Source organism: Petromyzon marinus, chromosome 61, assembly GCF_048934315.1.
Source record: "Petromyzon marinus isolate PM22_M1 ecotype Great Lakes invasive population chromosome 61, UKy_Petmar_22M1.pri1.0, whole genome shotgun sequence".
NCBI lineage: Eukaryota > Metazoa > Chordata > Hyperoartia > Petromyzontiformes > Petromyzontidae > Petromyzon > Petromyzon marinus.
The window spans coordinates 1,276,704-1,298,705 of NC_133727.1; the positions used below are offsets into that span (position 1 = coordinate 1,276,704).

Genomic DNA, 22,002 nt, shown 5'->3' on the forward strand with positions numbered 1-22,002 from the left:
AATACATTGGAGTTAATATTTGACATTGATTCTCTATATTCCATTGGAGTGAATATTTGACATTGATTCTCTATAAGCCATTGGAGTGAATATTTGACATTGATTCTCTATAATCCATTGGAGTGAATATTTGACATTGATTCTCTATAATCCATTGGAGTGAATATTTGACATTGATTCTCTATAATACATTGGAGTGAATATTTGACATTGATTCTCTATAATCCATTGGAGTTAATATTTAACATTAATTCTCTATAATCCATTGGATTTAATATTTGACATCGATTCTCTATAATCCATTGGAGTGAATATTTGACATTGATTCTCTATAATACAGTGGAGTGAATATTTGACATTGATTCTCTATAATCCATTGGAGTTAATATTTGACATTGATTCTCTATAATACATTGGAGTAAATATTGGACATTGATTATCTATAATCCATTGGAGTTAATATTTAACATTAATTCTCTATAATCCATTGGAGTGAATATTTGACTGATTCTCTATAATCCAGTGGAGTAAATATTGGACATTGATTCTCTATAATCCATTGGAGTGAATATTTGACAGATTCTCTAATCCACAGTGGAGTGGATATTTGACATTGATTCTCTATAATCCATTGGAGTGAATATTTGACATTGATTCTCTATAATCCATTGGAGTGAATATTTGACATTGATTCTCTATAATCCACAGTGGAGTGGATATTTGACATTGATTCTCTAATCCATTGGAGTGAATATTTGACATTGATTCTCTATAATCCACAGTGGAGTTAATATTTGACATTGATTCTCTAATCCATTGGAGTGAATATTTGACATTGATTCTCTATAATCCATTGGAGTGAATATTTGACATTGATTCTCTATAACCAGAGTGCAGTGAATATTTGACATTGATTCTCTATAATCCATTGGAGTGAATATTTGACATTGATTCTCTATAATCCATTGGAGTGAATGTTTGACATTGATCTCCATAATCCACAGTGGAGTGAATATTTGACATTGATTCTCTATAATCCATTGGAGTGAATATTTGACAGATTCTCTAATCCACAGTGGAGTGGATATTTGACATTGATTCTCTATAATCTATTGGAGTGAATATTTGACATTGATTCTCTATAATCCATTGGAGTGAATATTTAACATTGGTTCTCTATAATCCATTGGAGTGAATATTTGACATTAATTCTCTATAATCCATTGGAGTGAATATTTGACATTGATTCTCTATAATCCATCGGAGTGAATATTTGACTGATTCTCTATAATCCATTGGAGTGAATATTTGACATTGATTCTCTATAATCCATCGGAGTGAATATTTGACTGATGCTCTATAATCCATTGGAGTGAATATTTGACATTAATTCTCTATAATCCATTGGAGTGAATATTTGACTGATTCTCTATAATCCATTGGAGTGAATATTTGACATTGATTCTCTATAATCCACAGTGGAGTTAATATATGACATTGATTCTCTATAATTCATAGGAGTGAATAGTTAACATTGATTCTCTATAATCCATTGGAGTTAATATTTGACATTGATTCTCTATAATCCATTGCCATTGGAGTGAATATTTTACATTGATTCTCTATAATCCATTGGAGTGAATATTTGACATTGATTCTCTATAATCCATTGTAGTGAATATTTGACATTGATTCTCTCTAATCCATTGGAGTTAATATTTTACTGATTCTTTATAATTCATTGGAGTGAATATTTGACATTGATTCTCTTTAATCCATTGGAGTTAATATTTGACATTGATTCTCTATAATCCATTGGAGTTAATATTTGACATTGATTCTCTATAATCCATTGGAGTGAATATTTGACATTGATTCTCTATAATCCATTGGAGTGAATATTTGATATTGATTCTCTATAATCAATTGTAGTGTATTTGGCATTGATTCTATATAATCCATTGGAGTGAATATTTGACATTGATTCTATATAATCCATTGGAGTTAATATTTGACATTGATTCTCTATAATCCATTGGAGTGAATATTTGACGTTGATTCTCTAATCCAGTGCAGTGAATATTTGACATAGATTCTCTATAATCCACAGTGGAGTGAATATTTGACATTGATTCTCTATAATCCATTGGAGTGAATATTTGACATTGATTCTCTATAATCCATTTGGAGTGAATATTTGACATTGATTCTCTATAATCCATTGGAGTTAATTTTTGACATTGATTCTCTATAATCCATTGGAGTTAATATTTGACATTGATTCTCTATAATCCATTGGAGTGAATATTTGACATTGATTCTCTATAATCTATTGGAGTTAATATTTGACATTGATTCTCTATAATCTATTGGAGTGAATATTTGACATTGATTCTCTATAATCCATTGGAGTGAATATTTGACATTGATTCTCTTTAATCTATTGGAGTTAATATTTGACATTCACTCTAGAGAATCCATTGGGGTAAATATTTGACATTGAGTCTAGAGAATCCACAGTGGAGTGAATGTTTAACATTGATTCCATAATATCCAGTGGAGTTAATCCTTGGCATGGATTCTACAGAATGCAATGGAGTGAATCTTCAGCATTGTTGCTAAATAATCCAGTGGCTACAATATTACACTACTTAGAATCGAGACAAGCAAATGCCCTATGCATTAATCGATAATGTCAGTATCTTTAATAATCGATTAATCGTTATATTCCTAGCACAGGCGTTTGCGTATGCAGAGAATATAAACAAATTGCTTAAAAGCATGTGATTGCCTTACGCAATGATAATAATTCGTATGCATTGCTAGAAAATAAACGATTCCTACGCTCACAAATCGATATAAGAATCGCATGCGGATTTAATCTACGACCGTCCGAATCGAATCAAAACCATCTGTGCGGGAGGCAAATAAATAAATAAAACGGCGGCGGTGCACTCGGCGGAGCGATACAAAAGTCGGAAGTGCGCTCCCATTGGCCGGGCCTCTCGCGCAATGCCGTGCTGTGATAGGTCGTCGCTTCCGGTTGAGCGCGCGCGCGCGCCACCCCCCCCACCCGTCGCCCCCCGCTTAACGGAAACGGGGGGGTGCGCGTGCCAACGGGGGCAACAAGAGACAAAGGTCCCCCGTGTAGCCTTTAGACTGTTGGGGGCAAGTGCTGTTAGCGAGCGGCTTTGAAGGCCGGAACGCCACACGAAACGGGGGGTGGGGGGTGGTGGCCAACACCACGCCCGGCCGCCTTTGTCTCTCCCGGGTGGCGATGTTTTCACGAACCACACCGGGTAACTCTTTTAAGGCCGAGCCGACCTTCGTGTGGAAGAGCCCAGGACCGGTTCAGATAATCGTCACCGGCGTCAGGCCGTGAGCGGGAATCGGACTCGGCTCGCCGGGTTGGAAGCGCGCTATGTGGGGGGGGAGGAGGAGGGGGAAGGGTTTGGGATTCATTGGCGACGGCGGCGGTGGTGGTTGGTGGTGGGGGGGCAGTGGAGGCGGTGACGCGGCTCGCGCACGCGCACGGATACCGAGCCGAGGGAGAGAGAGCGCGCGCGCTGCTGGGGGGAAGATGGCGGCGAGCGTGTCTCGCTGGGCGGGCGGGAACCAACTGGACCTGCTCATCAAGGCCGGTACGGGGACCTTGGCCGCAGCACCTCGCGACTTCTCTCACCTCGCTCGCTCGCCTCCACGTACACGGGGTTGGGGGGGGGTTGGGGACGGTCACGACGATATCGACAGCCAAGCGAGACGCTAGCGGGTACATTGGCTAGCGGCGGCCGCCATGAGTCTCGCGTTGCAATCGCAGTGTCGCGGGGTTTTTGTTGTTGTTGCGAGGAAGGTGGTGGTGGTGATGGTGGTGGTCACGTTTGTGGTGAAGGCGCAAGGAGGAGAGGCATGGGGGGGGGGATCGCGCGCGCGCCATTTGTGGCGCTGCGTGCTTTTCTTTATCCCCGTGCTGCTGCTGATGCTGTGTTTCACGTGGCTGTTCGTACGGCGCTGCCGCTGCTGTTGTGTTTCACGTGGCTGTCCGTACGGCGCTGCCGTTGTTATTGTTGATCACCTATTGGGGGGGGAGCGGGCGGGTAACAGGAATGATTGCTGGTTTTGCTTTCCCCCGCCCGCGCGAACAACAAACACCTCCACCACCAGCCATGTGTGCCATGTGGCCGCGTGTGTGTGAGTGTGTACGTGTGAGCCTAAATAAGCCGCGCACAACACAACACCCGCGTTCTGTTACCAAGCTGGGCCTGTGCTGCCAGCCGGAACATTCGACACTTTTAAACTTTACTTGTCCTCCAGGTGCACCTAGCCTGGCACCGAGCGCTGCGGCGACGTCATGTTGTGTGCGCGCGCACACGTGGGTCGCGCACGCTGCACGTGGCGCTTGTGTAAGACACGTGCTGGCGCCTGGTGTGCTCGTGTGTGTGTGTGTGTGCTCCTTGCTCGCGTGTGTGTGCTCCTCGCTCGTGTGTGTGTGCTCCTTGCTCGCGTGTGTGTGCTTGTGTGTGTGCTCCTTGCTCGCTTGTGTGTGTGTGTGTGCTCCTCGCTCGTGTGTGTGTGCTCCTCGCTCGTGTGTGTGTGCTCCTCGCTCGCTTGTGTGTGTGTGCGAACGTGTGTGTGTGTGCTCCTCGCTCGTGTGTGTGTGCTCCTCGCTCGTGTGTGTGTGTGCTCCTCGCTCGCTTGTGTGTGTGTGCTCCTCGCTCGCTTGTGTGTGTGTGCTCCTCGCTCGTGTGTGCTCCTCGCTCGTGTGTGTGTGTGCTCCTCGTGTGTGTGTGTGTGTGCTCCTCGTGTGTGTGTGTGTGCTCCTCGTGTGTGTGTGTGTGTGCTCCTCGTGTGTGTGTGTGTGCTCCTCGTGTGTGTGCGTGCTCTCTCGTGTGTGTGTGTGCTCCTCGCTCGTGTGTGTGCTCCTCGCTCGTGTGTGTGCTCCTCGCTCGTGTGTGTGCTCCTCGCTCGTGTGTGTGTGTGCTCCTCGCTCGTGTGTGTGTGTGTGCTCCTCGCTCGTGTGTGTGTGTGTGCTCCTCGCTCGTGTGTGTGTGTGTGCTCCTCGCTCGTGTGTGTGTGTGTGCTCCTCGCTCGTGTGTGTGTGTGTGTGTGCTCCTCGCTCGTGTGTGTGTGTGTGCTCCTCGCTCGTGTGTGTGTGTGTGCTCCTCGCTCGTGTGTGTGTGCTCCTCGCTCGTGTGTGTGTGCTCCTCGCTCGTGTGTGTGTGTGTGCTCCTCGCTCGTGTGTGTGTGTGTGCTCCTCGTTCGTGTGTGTGTGTGTGCTCCTCGTTCGTGTGTGTGTGTGCTCCTCGCTCGTGTGTGCTCCTTGTTCGTGTGTGTGTGTGCTCCTCGTGTGTGTGTGCGCTCCTTGCTCGTGTGTGTGTGTGTGCTCCTCGCTCGTGTGTGTGCTCCTCGCTCGTGTGTGTGCTCCTCGCTCGTGTGTGTGTGTGCTCCTCGCTCGTGTGTGTGTGTGTGCTCCTCGCTCGTGTGTGTGTGTGCTCCTCGCTCGTGTGTGTGTGTGTGCTCCTCGCTCGTGTGTGTGTGCTCCTCGCTCGTGTGTGTGTGCTCCTCGCTCGTGTGTGTGTGTGCTCCTCGCTCGTGTGTGTGTGTGCTCCTCGCTCGTGTGTGTGTGTGCTCCTCGTTCGTGTGTGTGTGTGTGCTCCTCGTTCGTGTGTGTGTGTGCTCCTCGTTCGTGTGTGTGTGTGTGCTCCTCGTGTGTGTGTGCTCCTCGTGTGTGTGTGTGCTCCTTGCTCGTGTGTGTGTGTGCTCCTTGCTCGTGTGTGTGTGTGCTCCTTGCTCGTGTGTGTGTGTGCTCCTTGCTCGTGTGTGTGTGCTCCTCGCTCGTGTGTGTGTGTGCTCCTCGCTCGTGTGTGTGTGCTCCTCGCTCGTGTGTGTGTGTGTGCTCGTGTGTGTGTGTGCTCCTTGCTCGTGTGTGTGTGTGCTCGTATGTGTGTGTGTGCTCCTCGTGTGTGTGCTCGTGTGTGTCGCTGCCGAGGGCGTATTCGCGCCTCATTGGGCGCGAATACGGAAGAGGAAGAAGTGTGGGTGGAGGAGTGGGCGACACGCGGCCGTGTTGTTGTTGTCTTTGTTGTTGTTGTTGGCTTTGTTGTTGTCTTTGTGTTGTTGTTGTCTTTGTTGTTGTTGTCTTTGTGTTGTTGTCTTTGTTGTTGTCTTTGTGTTGTTGTCTTTGTTGTTGTCTTTGTGTTGTTGTTGTCTTTGTTGTTGTTGTCTTTGTGTTGTCTTTGTGTTGTCTTTGTTGTTGTTGTCTTTGTGTTGTCTTTGTGTTGTCTTTGTTGTTGTTGTCTTTGTGTTGTTGTTGTCTTGGTGTTGTTGTTGTCTTTGTGTTGTTGTTGTCTTGGTGTTGTTGTTGTCTTTGTGTTGTTGTTGTCTTTGTGTTGTTGTGTTGTCTTTGTGTTGTTGTGTCGTCTTTGTTGTTGGTGTTGTTGTCTTTGTGTTGTTGTCGTCTTTGTGTTGTTGTCGTCTTTGTGTTGTTGTCTTTGTGTCGTCTTTGTTGTTGTTGTCTTTGTGCACGGCGAGGTGTCGACTTGAGCGCGCGCGTCACGTGACCGACTGTCGGGGCGAGTGCTGTTCGCGAGCAGCAGCAGAAATCCCATAATGTGGCACTTTGGGGGTGGGTGGGTGGCCAGCACCACGACCGGGCCGCCTTTGTCTCCCGAGTGGCGACGTTTGACGTTTACACTCAGCACCGGCTGCTCGTTTGAGGCTGAGTCGACCTAGGAGCGGGGAGGCCCAGGGACCGGTTCAGGTATTCGTCAGCGTTCGGTTTGAACCGTGAGCGGGAATCGGAACTCTGGTCCGCCCAGTTCGTAGAGCAGTGCGCTACAACCGCTACACTCTAAAAACAACAAGCGACGTCTGTGCCAGGCTAGGTGCACGTTGAGGCCACGTGAAGTGTTGGAACGCCCGCCGAGCAGGAGGTCACGGTGGCGGAAGCCCCAGCAGGTGCCGCGGGGCCCCACACAAACACACCGAGTCGTGTTTACAGACGCACACGGTGCAAGTTTTCAAGTTTCATGTGTTAGGTGCATAGCCCTGTGAGCCACGCGGTTCTTGAGTCGGGTGCAACCGCAACAAAACAAAACATGAACACAGAACATCTTAAAGCGACGACGCGCAACACGGACATCCTGGGATAAACCAGCAAATCTTCCAGAAATAAAGACCACCTAATTTCAACGCTGTGTGCAAAAATCCCAGCGTGATGCAAGGCAAACAATACCGACCATAAAATAACCCCTCCCCATGGCATTTGACAACAGACGCTTGGAGCGAGTGATGTGAGCGAACGCCTAATTAGAGACGTGGCACGGCACACGAGTTGGTGGGTGGCCGGCAACCCGCGGCCCGCCTTTGTCTCCCCGGGTGTGCCATGTTCACACACGGCACCGGGTTACTCACTCGAGGTCCGACTCGACCTAGTGGAGGCCCAGGACCGTGACTCCTTGACTGACGCGCGCACTCGGGGGACGGCAAACCCACCACGTGTGTGAGTGAGTGTGGCGAGACACCCACAGGCCACGCGCTCTCTCGACTCGGCATGCTTCCGGTATGCGCGCGCACTGCCCCGCTATGCGTCGCTCTGCGTTTCCGCACTCGAGATGACTTCCCCTGCAGAGGAGGAGAAGGAGTCCCCCGCAGTGTTCACCCAGCCCGCATTGTTTGAACCGTTGCCCGGAAAACCTCGTGCGAGACGTTCTTTCGTCCAGCAGTGCATTGACCGTGCTGTACACGCGTGTTTGTATACGTGCCATACAGTACCATGTTGCTTCTCTGACGATGCATGCTTGCTTGTCTCTATTTGGAGTGTGCGTGTCTCTCTTCCACCCCCACCGTGGTCGCGTGGATTTTTCTCCGGGTCCTCCGGTTTTCCTCCCCGCATTTGGGCCTGACGTCTATACGCGTTCAGAGTGTTTGTCTGCGATGAATGTCCAATCGACGATAAGCAATTTGCTTGGGCGAGCGTTGTTGGCCAGGTTGCTTCCGAAAAAAGAGCTCTAAAGCTGGGTGTGGGCCTTACCGGATTAAAATAAAAAGTAGTTTTCTAGTTTGATCATTGTAATTGCAGCACGCTATAATGATGTAGTGTGCATTACTGCACTGCAACGATAATGTGCACGCGTGTAGGATTGTATAAGCAGTGAGGCCGCCCATCAACCTCCCGAGACGGACCGGTGTATGAACTGTAGACTCGGTACACGTCTGAAGTGTGTGGTATAGGCACACGCCGTTTGGAGTTTGCGTGTCTCTCGCTCCCCGTGGTGAGATGTTAACTATCTCGCTTCGTATACACGAGGTCGTGGGTTCGATCCGACCCTGACGCCTGCTGCTGTATATTTGGAGTCTGCGTGTCTCTCTCTCTCCGTGGTGAGATGTTAACTACCTCGCCTGGTCTACAGGTGGTCGTGGGTTCGATCCCGACCCTGATGCCTGCTGCTGTATATTTGGAGTCTGCGTGTCTCTCTCTCCCTGTGGTCGCGTGGATTTTTCTCCAGGTCCTCCGTTTTTTTCCCCCTCCGCTTTTAGAATGAAAGTCGCCACGCGATTAGAGCGTTTGGTTGCTGCTGTAAATGTCCACGTGACGATGATGCTCAACCACTTGGTTGAGCTGTCATTTGTGATGGTCGGGTCGCTTCCTGAAAAGAGCGACACAGTACAGCGGGATTTTGCCTGGTAACATAGAGCACAGTTTAAAATAGTTTAGTTGTGTCCTTCACTAGACACGTGTTGTGCTGCAGTTGGCCTACAGTGACTCGCTTCCCTTTGCCTGCACGTTGCACTCCTGTCGGTGCGTGTTGTGTTTGTCGTCGTTGTGACCTGCTGACCCCGTGCCCCTACTAGAGGTCTACGTCTCTGTTGGTCTCTGTGCGAGTCTGTGGGTCTCTGTGCGAGGCTCTGCGTCTCTGTGCGAGTCTCTGGGTCTCTGTGCGAGTCTCGGGGATCTCTGTGCGAGTCTCTGGGTCTCTGTGCGAGTCTCTGGGTCTCTGTGCGAGTCTCTGGGTCTCTGTGCGAGTCTCTGGTTGCCAGTGACCTCCCCCATTCCCCTCCACCCCCTTCCCCAGCTGCTGCTCCTCCTGTGCGGTCGCGGCCTCCCCACTCCACGATGTCTCCCACCCCACCCCCCACTTCAGCTCCCGCCACCGCCTCTCCTCCCGCTGTCTCCCTCCGCCGCTTCTCATCCCTTCTCCTCCTCCTCTCGGCCTCCTTCCACCCTCACGGAGTTGGTTTCGTCTCGCGTCTTCTCATCGGCTGTTCCCGTGACGCCCGCTCCCCATTTTACACACCCGGGCCTCGGTTCGTTTGAACAGCAGCAGTGTCGGTGACACCACGGATCTCTTCATTACGTCTCTTATTTATTGAGCCATCTCTTGGAGTCTTTCGTCAGTTCGGTGCTGGCATGTAGGACGCGGCTTATCGTATGAATTAATGTCCCTTGTGCGCTTGAGTGATTTCCCCTCCCGGTCATGAGCGCGGTGAATGTCACTTGCAGCACTAGCTGTCATGCCGCATGTAAAAAAAGCCCGCGGTTGGATGTCGGAAGGGCCCCGGCGCGAGGCTGTTTAGCGGCGACCGAGCGCGCCGATGTCAAATGTCTGTGCGCGTGAACACGACACGTACCGCTCCGCACTCTTCGCAGAGGAGGGGGCCTAGGCCGCCGTGCATCTCGATACGTGACGACGACGACGAGAAAAGTAAAAGCACTCGGCAAGAAGCACTCTTCCGTAGCATTCACAAATGACACGAGCCTCTTCGGTCTCCAACTGCCCCCCCTACCCCTTCATCATCCTGCACAGTACTGTGAAGTATACACTGTGTAGCGTGTTGTGTGTTGGCGAGCCGCGCGTGTTTGTGTCGCGCCGCGTGGTGTCGCGGTACGTGCTCGTGTTGTGTCGTGGCAAGTGTTTGTGTGTTGTGGCAAGTGTGTGTGTGTTGTGGCAAGTGTGTGTTGTGGCAAGTGTTTGTGTTGTGGCAAGTGTGTGTGTGTTGTGGCAAGTGTTTGTGTTGTGGCGAGTGTTTGTGTTGTGGCAAGTGTGTGTGTGTGTTGTGGCAAGTGTGTGTGTGTTGTGGCAAGTGTTTGTGTCGTGGCAAGTGTTTGTGTTGTGGCAAGTGTGTGTGTTGTGGCAAGTGTTTGTGTTGTGGCAAGTGTGTTTGTGTTGTGGCAAGTGTTAATGTTGTGGCAAGTGTTTGTTTGTGTCGTGGCAAGTGTTTGTTTGTGTCGTGGCAAGTGTTTGTGTCGTGGCAAGTGTGTGTGTCGTGGCAAGTGTGTGTGTTGTGGCAAGTGTGTGTGTGTTGTGTCGTGGCAAGTGTTTGTGTTGCAAGTGTTTGTGTTGTGGCAAGTGTGTTTGTGTTGTGGCAAGTGTGTGTGTGTGTTGTGGCAAGTGTTTGTGTTGTGGCAAGTGTTTGTGCCGCGTGCTGTGTCGTGGCAAGTGTTTGTGTCGCGTGCTGTGTTGTGGCAAGTGTTTGTGTCGCGTGTTTGTGTTGTGGCAAGTGTTTCTGTCGCGTGCTGTGTTGTGGCAAGTGTTTGTGTCGCGTGCTGTGTTGTGGCAAGTGTTTGTGTTGTGGCAAGTGTTTGTGTTGTGCCAAGTGTTTGTGTTGTGGCAAGTGTTTGTGTCGCGTGCTGTGTCGTGGCAAGTGTTTGTGTTGTGGCAAGTGTTTGTGTTGTGGCAAGTGTTTGTGTCGCGTGTTGTGTTGTGTCGCGTGTTTGTGTTGTGGCAAGTGTTTGTGTCGCGTGCTGTGTTGTGGCAAGTGTTTGTGTCGCGTGCTGTGTTGTGGCAAGTGTTTGTGTTGTGGCAAGTGTTTGTGTCGCGTGTTTGTGTTGTGGCAAGTGTTTGTGTCGTGGCAAGTGTTTGTGTCGCGTGCTGTGTTGTGGCAAGTGTTTGTGTTGTGGCAAGTGTTTGTGTCGCGTGCTGTGTTGTGGCAAGTGTTTGTGTCGCGTGCTGTGTTGTGGCAAGTGTTTGTGTTGTGGCAAGTGTTTGTGTCGCGTGTTTGTGTTGTGGCAAGTGTTTGTGTCGTGGCAAGTGTTTGTGTCGCGTGCTGTGTTGTGGCAAGTGTTTGTGTCGCGTGCTGTGTTGTGGCAAGTGTTTGTGTCGATTGTTTGTGTTGTGTCAAGTGTTTGTGTCGAGTGTGTTGTGGCAAGTGTTTGTGTCGTGGCAAGTGTTTGTGTCGTGTTTGTGTCGTGGCAAGTGTTTGTGTCGTGGCAAGTGATTGTGTCGCGTGTTTGTGTTGTGGCAAGTGTTTGTGTCGTGGCAAGTGTTTGTCGTGTTTGTGTCATGGCAAGTGTTTGTGTTGTGGCAAGTGTTTGTGTCGCGTGTTTGTGTTGTGGCAAGTGTTTGTGTCGTGGCAAGTGTTTGTGTCGCGTACTGTGTTGTGGCAAGTGTTTGTGTCACGTGTTTGTGTTGTGGCAAGTGTTTGTGTCGAGTGTTTGTGTCGTGGCAAGTGTTTGTCGCGTGTTTGTGTCGTGGCAAGTGTTTGTGTCGTGGCAAGTGTTTGTGTCGCGTGTTTGTGTTGTGGCAAGTGCTATGTCGCGGCGAGGAATCCCCGTGCGTCGGGGCACGTGTGCTGTGGCGGTGGGTTCGCGTAACCTGCGCCGTCGACCCGGGTTCGATTCCCGGCCGCCGCTGACACGGGTGGCGAGGCGAGATATCTGGACAGGCCCCCTTACCCTGGGCCCGTACATGATGAGTAAACATCAGAATTGGTGAGACAAAGGTGGCCGTGCGTGACACTTAACACAGCGCTCGTGGGAGCGCTGTTTGGGCTTTAATAGGTGCTCGCTAACGGCACTTTCCCCAATAATTTTTATGCCTCTACGGGGATATTTGCTTTGTTTATATTCGGGCAGCATATTTACGTAGTTTATTTTGACGTGCGTGCACATGATACATGATCAAGGGCTTTGTCTATGCACGTTGCTACCTGAGCATACGCGCGGGTAGGTATCACAAAGCGGCGCGTGTGTGTGTGCATTTCGAGATGATATAGTGTGAACATGAGCGCTTTGGGAGACAAAGGTGGCCTGGCGTGATGCTGGCCACCCACGCCTCGTGTGCCGTAACCAACCTCTTGACACGTGTCCGCTGAGTAAAACAGCACTTGCCCCAATAGCCTGTGGAGGGTGTACGGGGGGCGTCTCAGCCTTTCGAGTAGAGATATCGGCACGCGGGCACCACACACGCTACTAGCAGACGACTTTCTCAAACACACAAGGACTCTCACTGAGAGAGAGAGAGCGGTAAACACGGAAATGTAACACGGAAGTGGGTGCCCCCCCCCCCCGCTCCTGCAATCCCCCCCTCCCTCACGGTGCCGCCCCTGCCTAGCGGGGCCTCTGCTGCCCTTCCGCCCTCCCTCGCCAGGGTGTGCTGTTGACACTTGCTGGAAGAACTGCGCCTTGCTAGCATGCGGCGGTGATGCTTGGCTAGGATGCGGTGGTATATGCGGTGGTGGTGCTTGGCTAGCATGCGGTGGTGGTGGTGCTTGGCTAGCATGCGGTGGTGCTTGACTAGCATGTGGTGGTGGTGCTTTGCTAGCATGTGTTGGTGGTGCTTGGCTAGCATGTGGTGGTGGTGGTGCTTGGCTAGGATGCGGTGGTGGTGGTGCTTGGCTAGGATGCGGTGGTGGTGGTGGTGCTTGGCTAGCATGCGGTGTTGGTGGTGCTTGGCTAGCATGTGGTGGTGGTGGTGCTTGGCTAGGATGCGGTGGTGGTGGTGCTTGGCTAGCATGCGGTGTTGGTGGTGCTTGGCTAGCATGCGGTGTTGGTGGTGCTTGGCTAGCATGCGGTGGTGGTGCTTGGCTAGCATGCGGTGGTGGTGGTGGTGCTTGGCTAGGATGCATGTGGTGGTGGTGCTTGGCTAGGATGCATGCGGTGGTGGTGGTGCTTGGCTAGCATGCGGTGGTGGTGGTGCTTGGCTAGCATGCGGTGGTGGTGGTGCTTGGCTAACATGCGGTGCTTGGCTAGGATGCATGCGGTGGTGGTGGTGCTTGGCTAGCATGTGGTGGTGGTGGTGCTTGGCTAGCATGCGGTGCTTGGCTAGGATGCATGCGGTGGTGGTGGTGCTTGGCTCGGATGCATGCGGTGGTGGTGGTGCTTGGCTAGGATGCATGTGGTGGTGGTACTTGGCTAACATGCGGTGGTGGTGGTGCTTGGCTAGGATGCTATGGTGCCGTCACACAACACTCGATTCACATTCATACATCTGTTACAAACCTGTTCACTCTCCTATAGCAATTACACAGACCTCTTTTCACTTTTATAGAGTGCGATTACGCTGACCTATTCACTATCGTCGAGAATTATTCGAATACCTATTAAGGTTAGCCAGTACAGCATGCGGTCACAAGGCAGTGGTAATCATAGGGTGTTTCAAGTTATTCTAATGTGGTGGGTTCATCATGCGGCATTTTCGCACCCCTTGCGTGTGCAGGGAGAGTAGCTGGTGGTGAGTGCGTGTGTGTTATGAAAGGGAGCGGTAGTGCAGTGGCTGGGCGCGCTGCGCTACGAACCCGGCGACCCGAGTTTGATTCCCGCTCTCGGCCAACCCCAAGTGACGATTATCTGAACCGGCCATGGGCCTCCCCTAAGGTCAACTCGACCTAAAATGAGTGTAAACATCGCAACCAGGATAACACAGGCGGCCGGGCGAGGTGCTGTCTATCCCACCCCCTCGTGTGCCGTGCCGGTCTTCATAGGTTCTCGCTTAACAGCACTTGCCCCGACAGTCCTTTAAGGCTACACGGGGGATCTTTGTCTTTGGCGTGCTTCAGTGAGTGGTCGGTGCACTGTGCTCCAAACCTGGACCCCCAAAGGGTCGAGTTGGTAGCCGCGGCTTGCAGTGGGTGACAATTTATCTGAAGTGCTCCTGTGTCTCTCCTGGGTCGGCACGGCCCTGAATGAGCACCCGGTGTAGCACCGGGGAGACAAAGGCGGCTGGGCGCGGTGCCGATCTCGCACACACACACACACACGCGCGTACCCCTCATCCGCTGTGCTGGCAATACGCGCTCGCTCACGGCACTTGCCACGATGGCCTTTGTTGACGCCGCCGGTGGTGGGGCGGTTGATGACCACGTCCGTGTCTTTTGTGCGGCGTGTAACGGGTGACGTCTTATGCCCATGCGCCCTGCAACAGCCTTTCGTAACGGACGCGCGGGCTGGAGCGTTTCCTACCCGGCGGAGACGCCGGATGTCTTTTGTTGTCTTTCGTTGTCGTTGTGCCGATTTGTTAATTGGCGCAGGTCGTGCTGACGGGCGGCGCTTCCGAGTATAAAACTGGCATCTTGTTCTCCCGTCGCTCGGAGAGTTCCCATTTGACCCGAGATTTTTTTGTTTAACCAAGCAACCGTGAATGTTCGAACATTTTTTGTTTTTCCCCGGTGACGCCGAGCTCACCCTGCGTGTCGCCGTACCCTTTGGTTTCTCGTTGCGTTCGCGCCGGGCAATGGAAGCGCGCGTCGGTGATGGGGGGAGGGGCGGTGAAGAGGTGACTCGGGGGATCGGAGCGCTAAGCTCGCACCGTTTGAGTCTTTCATTCTCCACTGGTGTCGGTGGTCAATAGATCCTCGTGGCAGAAATGCTGCGTATGTTTGCTTGGCCTCTGAGCGGTTATTCTGGCCCCAATGAGGTGGCACTTAGCACTGTTTGATATTTTTTCGTAGGAGCACAGGCTTGCGCTAAGACAAACAAGACGAGGACAAAGATTCGCACCCCCCCCCCCCCCCCCCACCATATAGGACCGGGTTGACATATTCGGTGCTGTTATTGGTCGTGACAGCGGGAATCGAACCAGGGTTCGTAGCGCACTGGTGCTGCTGAACCACTGCGCTACCGTTCGCTGCGTGGTTCATAGACTCACAGCAAACAAACAAAGATCCCCCGTGTAGCCTTAGCAGGCTCGTAGGACAAGTGCTGCTAGCGAGTTGCACCTATGAAGGGCCGGCACGGCACACGAGGGGGTTGGTGACTCGTACCGCGCCCGGCCACCTTTGTCTCCCCGGTGGCGATGTTCCCTGCACACCGCACCCGGGTACTCATTTGAGGCCGAGTCGGCCTAGTGTCGGAGGCCTAGGACCGGTTTCGGATGATCGTCAGAAAAAGGTGTTGGCCAGTTTTTAAAGAGGCGAGTTTTCAAGACGGCACTTAAGTATTGCTAACGACTCCCGGACGGCCTTTCGTTCGCAAAGCATTTCAGGGCTCGGGAGCCGCACCTGGCAAATGCCCGGTCACCCCGGTTGAGCCCCTTGCTTTCGTTCCGCGAGCAATGTCCGGTGGCTCAATGTGAGCCCTGCGAGCATCGGCTCGGTTGCTTGGCGAGGTGAGAACGGTTTCCGGCTGGCAAAGCGCGTGCCGTGCACGTGCCGTGCGCGTGCCGCCGGTTTCTTCTATCGCGGAGCCTTGGGAGCCTTGGGAGCTGTTCCCGCGCCGAATGCCCTTCAAGGAGACCTGAAGGGCCTTTAATTATCACTATTAGGCTGCGATCAACAAAATACACGTGCTTAATTGGGTGATATCGCTCGTGTACTTAGAACTGAAATGATTGTGTTCACGAATAATTTGTCGGAAATTTGTGAAGTACATCAAATTACAGATAACCGTGATATAACAATATGTACCACAGACCGTACGATCGTCACGGAAGTAGTATATTGTCCGGTTCAACGTAACGCAGCAACCCAACTCGTCATTGTATTTTGTACCGTGAGCCCGTCTTGCTGACCCAGGCAGCAGCCTTCTTTATCAGCGGTTCGGAGTCCACCCGAGTCCGCCTGAGTCCACCTGAACGTACCCGAGCCTGCCGCCGACCACATCCACAGAGTTGGATGGGGCCGGCGCGGTAGCGCAGAGGTGCGTCGGGCGCCGGTTAAACTTGAGAAAGCGCAAGCGGGGCCGCATACACTCGAGCAGCTGCGCAGCGACCGTTCTGGACGCTTGCCGTTCCCGAACGCCGCTCGGCCGTGTAAGCGTCGGCACCGCTTCCATCGATCCATCGACGCGTGGCACCTTCCGGAGACCCCCGCCGTGGCTGCCCGAGGCCAGCCTGTCCGTGAACACTTGCCTGCGAACTTGCTAAGACGAGGCGCGGTGCGCGTGACGTTGCCCTCTTGCGTGCGAGGAGCGGCGGCCCGAGTTCGATTCCCGCTCAACGGCCAGCACCGGTGACGAATGTCCTGAGCCGGTCGTGGGCCCTCCCCTAGGTTGACTCGGCCCCGTGAGTACCTGGTGCGGTGTGTAAACATCGCCACCAGGGAGGCGAAGGCAGCCGGGCGTGGCGCTGGCCATGTGACGTGCCGGCCTTCATAGGTGCTGCTCTCGCTAACAGCACTTGCCCCTGCAGCCTGTTCAGGCTATATAGGGGATCTTTGTCTGTTTCTTGGCTTCACCCCCCCCCCCCCAAGCCGTGGGTGTTATTTCACCGGACTTCATGACATCGGTCAGTGCGGATTTTGTAAAGGTGGGGAGCACACAAGTATGGCGCAACGACGTTCATTGTATGCAGTTGACGATCATTGCGAGACGATGATGATAATGATGATGATAATGACGATGATGACGATGATAATGACAATGATGACGACAATGATGACGACGATGGTGGCGGTGGCCGGCCGTGTCTCTGCAGTGGAGGTGTCGGCGAGCAGCCCAGAGGACATGGAGATGAACGACGAGGTGGCCGAGCCCGCCGAGGAGGTGGTGGGCCCGAGCGAGGAGGGCGGAGGAGGTGGAGCCGAGGCTATGGAGGCTGCGGAGACGTTGCTCCACATGGAGGCCCCGGACCCCAACTGCGACGCTCACCACATAGGTGAGGCGGCAGGCGCTGAACAAGGACGCAGACGTTTCCATCGTCGACGTCGACATCATCGCTCCGTGCCCGCAGTGGACATCCTAATCGGGCGTCGTTATCTGCTTTAGCATCCACTCCATCGTTGGTCTCGGCCCAGCGGCCGTAGTCCCGCCTAGCGACCTGTAAATTGCTGAATAGGCATTGCACACCGCGGCAGTCAACACCCTCGATTGGCAGACTTCTCACGCTCCAGGTCGCTCTTGCGAATACGAGAGGCTCCCTCGAGTTCTCGCCACGGTTTAAAAAAAAAACATCAACCGAAACGACTTGACGGGCGCACGCCTTTCTACGAGTTTCAACCGCGGATTGCAATCGGCCGATCGTCACTCTCCATTCCTGCGTGCTACCCCCCCCCCCACCCCACCCCTCCCCTCCGTGTCGTCGCCGCAGTGGCGGCCGAGGTGGAGGTGTTTGTGCCGCCCGACTCCCCGGGATCGTTCGACAAATCTCCGCTGCACGACGGCGCCCAGTCCCCGCGGAAAAAGAAAGGTGATGCCCGCACCCCCCCCTTGCAGTTGCTTCACAGCAGAAGGCGTTGCCAGTGATGGTTGCCCCCAGCGACTGTTCGCCTCTGCAACTGCCACGGTCGTGCTGGTGGTGGGCCGTGTGTGTGGTGTGCCGTGTGTGGTGTGCCGTGTGTGTGGTGTGCCGTGTGTGCCGTGTGGATGCGGGCGTGACGGCCGCTTCTCCGCCGTTTCAGGGCGGAAAACCAAGACGACTCGCCCGTGCTCCCCCTCTCTGAACCCGGACACGCCGGCCAAGAAGAAGTCGCGAGAAGGTAACGAGAGATTTACAGAAGTTGGGTGACCCCGTGATTGCACGTTCGCTCGCCCGATCGGTCGTTCGCTCGCCCGATCGGTCGTTCGCCCGCTCACTCGCTCTCAGTGGGGGTGATGACCAACTCGGCTGGCCCAAGGAGATGGCGTTTCTCTGCGAGCGGTCTGAGTGTCGTCTGTCAAGGTACCAAGCCCCTCCGCCTCTTGATACGACCGCAATCTTTATTGAACCTGTACGTGTTTAGATGGCCTCCTAACAATTAGTCTGGCTCCAATGAATGAGGATCCAACATAGCAATACTTGAGGAGAGATCCCCTGAACCGATGAAGCTCTTTTTCACAGACGTCCAGTCGGGGCGTGTCGGCAAGTTACAACAAACAAACAAAATCTAGATGTGAAGTTTTCGTGACTGCGGGGGATCCATACTCTTTGGTTCTTTCGGTAAAGTCACACGTGCTTGTGTCTTACTTGTAGCCTCCACTCGCCCTACCCCAAACCCTCACCCTCCGTGTCTCTCCTCCCTGGCTCTTCCCCCCACCTCTCTTGCCTATATGGCCTCTTGTCGCAGCAGCCCTTTTGCCCACTTCAGCAATTGTTTCTCGCTGTGGTTGTCCCACCTGATGACGGACGCTTGTGTTGCGCCCGAAACGTCGTGATTTAATTTATTTTATACCGACGTGACTTTACCGAAAGAACCATGGAGTGTAAACTTTACGAAACTGCGATGAGGAGTTCAAAACAGAGAAACGGCAAGCAAGTTTTCTAAAGACAAACTAATAAAAATAATGAAAGGTGTAGAAGTTTAAAAAAAAAAAGTACGTACCAGTTGCATATCGCACCTCCAGATTTTAGCACGGTTGGCTGCATACCGTGCGTAAGAAGTTCAACATCCATGCATACTTGGGTTGTCTGTAAGGGTGACGCTCTGTTGTTTACGTTAGCCCTGGTATCCAATTACAGTAAACACTGCCACAGGCAGTGCGTTTGAGCACAGTTATAACCCACAACATTTAGCTCCCGTCGGTCTAAATGGGCCTTGCGCAACGATATTCCCCAGCAGCATTTCGTTTCGTGCGGACAAACTCTGGAACTTGTTTTCGTGTCCACTGTGCAACTGAGCCAGGCCTGGCACGGCTCAGGAGGTGCCAGGTTGGTCCCCCCCCCTCCCCCCCTCCCCCCGCTGTACAAGCCGCCGACTTCGCGCGTGCACGAGACTCCCCCCCCCCCCCCCCCCCCCCCGGACCACCTCCTTGGCCCGTGCCAGGTTCCGATGCGTCACGTGAGGCCATCGCGTCGCCGCGCGTCACGGTCGGGTACGCCCGGCCCGGCTTGGGTTCCTGCCTGACTGGGCAAATAGCCACGCGGGTGACCGCCGCCCCGTTACCCACCACGCCCTGAGAGTCCTGCGCTGGCTCTGGGCGTTTTTGGAGAAGGGCTTCCCGAGTCTCATCGGCACGTCCGCTGTGTCACGGTTGGCGATGTACGGTGCAAACGAAGTTGAGCGTACAGAGCCAGGCCTTTTAAACACAACGCTGCACGGTTGCCGCGTGTTAGTTATAGGCAAGAGCCATTTCTTAATTTGTTTATTCATTTTTCATTTTGCTGGGTAGCAGTAGTTAAGGTTTTTATTTGCTTGGTGTGTATGCGTGCGTGTGTTGGGCTTCTTTGACGCCCTACGTAGCCAACCGCGCGTGTCTGCATAATGAATGTACAGCTTTGTGGGAAAGCCGTTGGCATGAATGATGCTGCAATGTAAAATGAAAGCGTTATTTTTTTAAGTGTTTTGACCGCCCGCGTCACCCCGATGATCGAGCAAACTTGCGCTGACGTGTCGACCTCCCCCGGCCGCCCACCGCCTGCGTACAGGCCACACGGTGTACCTGTGGGAGTTCCTGCTGTCGCTGCTGCAGAACAAGAGCACGTGCCCGCGCCTCATCAAGTGGACCGAGCGAGAGAAGGGAATCTTCAAGCTCGTCGACTCGAAGGCCGTGTCGCAACTCTGGGGCAAGCACAAGAACAAGCCCGACATGAACTACGAGACGATGGGCCGGGCGCTGCGGTGAGCCCGGGGTCGGGGGGGGGGGTTTGCCGGTTGATTCTACCCGGTCCCGTGGGCTCGGGGGAGCCTGATGATTGGTCCCGTGGCCTCGTGTGGTTCTCGATAGGCCCGCGCGAGTGTGTGTCCCCGAGGCTGCCCAGACGCTACGCCGAGGTCGCGCAGACTTAACCCTAGCCCGCACCTTAAACCCAGTCTTACACAGTCCACTCGGTGGCACCACGGTGACACAAAGTTTACTGCTGCCTTGCCAGGTATGAAGGAGGTTGTGGCCTCGATCCCGATCCTAACGCCTGCTGTATATGTTGAGTTTGCACACTCTCTCCGTGGTCGCGTGGATTTTGCTCCGTGTCCTCCGGTTTTTTCCCATCCACATTTAGAATGGACGTCACGCGTTGAGAGTATTTGGCTGCTATGAATCTCTCCACATGATCGGCAACTTCTTTGAGCTATCATTTGTGACCAGGTCGCTTCTCAAAAAGAGCTGTATAGCTCAGTGGAAAATAATAAAATTCTCTGACCCTATCCATATTCTAACCCGACCCTACCTTAATTTTTCTTGTTGTCCTTGCCCCGCAGCTCCGATTAGCACGGTTTGACTTTGTACGGTGCGAAAGAAGTTCTACATGCATACGTACAGCAACAACACCCGCCATTCGCCACCAAGTGGCGGTGACGTCACCGCGGCACCTGTGCCAGGCCTGGTGCACTTTGTGGCCACGTGAAGTGTCACAGGCTCGCTGACACTTCTGCCAAAATGCTCTCTAAACTCACATTGATGTGGAGGGAAAAAGCGGAGGACCCGGAGAAAAATCCACGCTACCACGGGGAGAGAGAGAGAGAGACGCGCCAACTCCAAATATATATGTAGCGGGCGTAAGGGTCTGGATTGAACTCGCGACCTCCTGAATTCCAGGCGAGGTAGTTAACATCCCCTAGCCACCGTTGACGATGGCCAAGCCGCTATTTATGCTGCTCGATCGCCATTCACAAAAGCGCACCGCAGTTTTGGTTCCCGTCTAAGCAAACGCGCTCCGTCTCATTTGCCTATTAAAAAACAGACAAAGATCCACCGTGTAGCCTTTACAGACTTTTGGGCCGAGTGCTGTTAGCGAGCACCTATGAAGGCCGGAAAGGTGCACGAGGGGGTGGGTGGCCAGCACCACGCTCGGCCGCCTTTGTCTCCCAAGTGGCGATGTTTACACATCACACGAGGTGCTCGGTTGAGGCTGAGTCGACCTTGAGGAACCCGGGTACCGGTTCGGATAATTGTCACTGGTGTTTTGGTGGCCATGAGCGGGAATGGAACTCGGGTCGCCAGTTTAATAGCGCAGCGCGCTAACCGCTGCACTACAGCTTAACAACAAAAAACGCCGTTCGCCGCTGAGTGGCGGTAACGTCACTACGGTGCTTGTGCCAGGATATGCGAACTTTAAAGGCCACGTGAAGTGTTGAACGCCCGCTGGCAGGAGGTCAGGGAACAGACCCAGGTGGCATGGGTCAACTGAGATGACTGGCCAATGCACCACCTGTGCCCCCTGCTATATCAACTTGCTGTGTTTTAGCCGCCCGGCGTTGTTGGAGAGTAAACACAACATTTGCATTTACTCTGTCTTAACCCAAAAAAAACTTTGCTATGGGTAATATTTGTCACGAAAGCCGAAGTGTTCAATAACGATCTGGCTGGCTGATTGTGGCGAGTGTTGCGCGGGGAATCGGCGAGATGCCAGCGGCCGTGCCCACCTCCGTCCACGGCTGTGCCCCCACTCCACCCACAACTGTGCCCACCTGCATTCGTGTCCCTCCACCCGCAGCTGTACCCCCGCTCGAGCCGCAACCGTGCGTAGCCCCCTCTTTTAACTCGCCCCCCACCTCTGCCGCCGCAGCTACTACTACCAGCGCGGCATCCTGGCCAAGGTGGAGGGCCAGCGCCTCGTCTACCAGTTCAAGGAGATGCCCAAGGGCTTCCTGGACGACCTGGGCGACCCGTCGGACGACTCGGGACACGAGTCGGTCATCGCCTCGCTGAGCGCCGAGCTGCAACAGAGCGCCCCCCCGCCGCTGCGGGTGAAGGCGGCGGCGGTGGCGGCGTCTCCAGCCAGGCCCAAGAAGATTGGTGGGACGCCGTGCATGACGACCGTCCGGTGGGTGGCGAGCGTCGACGGGAAAACAAAAATAACGATGCTTGATAATGATAGCTGGAGGCAGTGGCGTATCGTCACGTTGGAAATTTACGGCAGCCAAAATACTCTTGGAACGTGTCACGTTGATTTTAAATGTTTGAGGGGAAAACCGGAGGGCCCGGAGAAAAATCCACGTGAC

At 53.1% G+C, this 22,002-nt stretch overlaps 1 protein-coding gene across 2 annotated transcripts in view; it reads left to right on the forward strand.

Annotated features, from left to right (window-relative positions):
- LOC116955788 (uncharacterized) overlaps positions 1–22,002 on the forward strand; it is a 51,223-nt gene that overhangs the window by 19,133 nt on the left and 10,088 nt on the right. Inside the window, exons 1-6 of one of the 2 annotated variants that reach the window (XM_076053424.1) lie at positions 3,505–3,641; positions 16,626–16,805; positions 17,238–17,336; positions 17,548–17,625; positions 19,491–19,683; positions 21,567–21,824. In XM_076053424.1, coding sequence (XP_075909539.1) covers positions 3,581–3,641; positions 16,626–16,805; positions 17,238–17,336; positions 17,548–17,625; positions 19,491–19,683; positions 21,567–21,824 — 869 coding nt within the window. In that variant the 5' untranslated portion in view covers positions 3,505–3,580. Of the gene's footprint in view, positions 1–3,504; positions 3,642–16,625; positions 16,806–17,237; positions 17,337–17,547; positions 17,626–19,490; positions 19,684–21,566; positions 21,825–22,002 lie in introns of those variants that run through there. The other variant, XM_032977113.2, reaches the window with a different exon arrangement.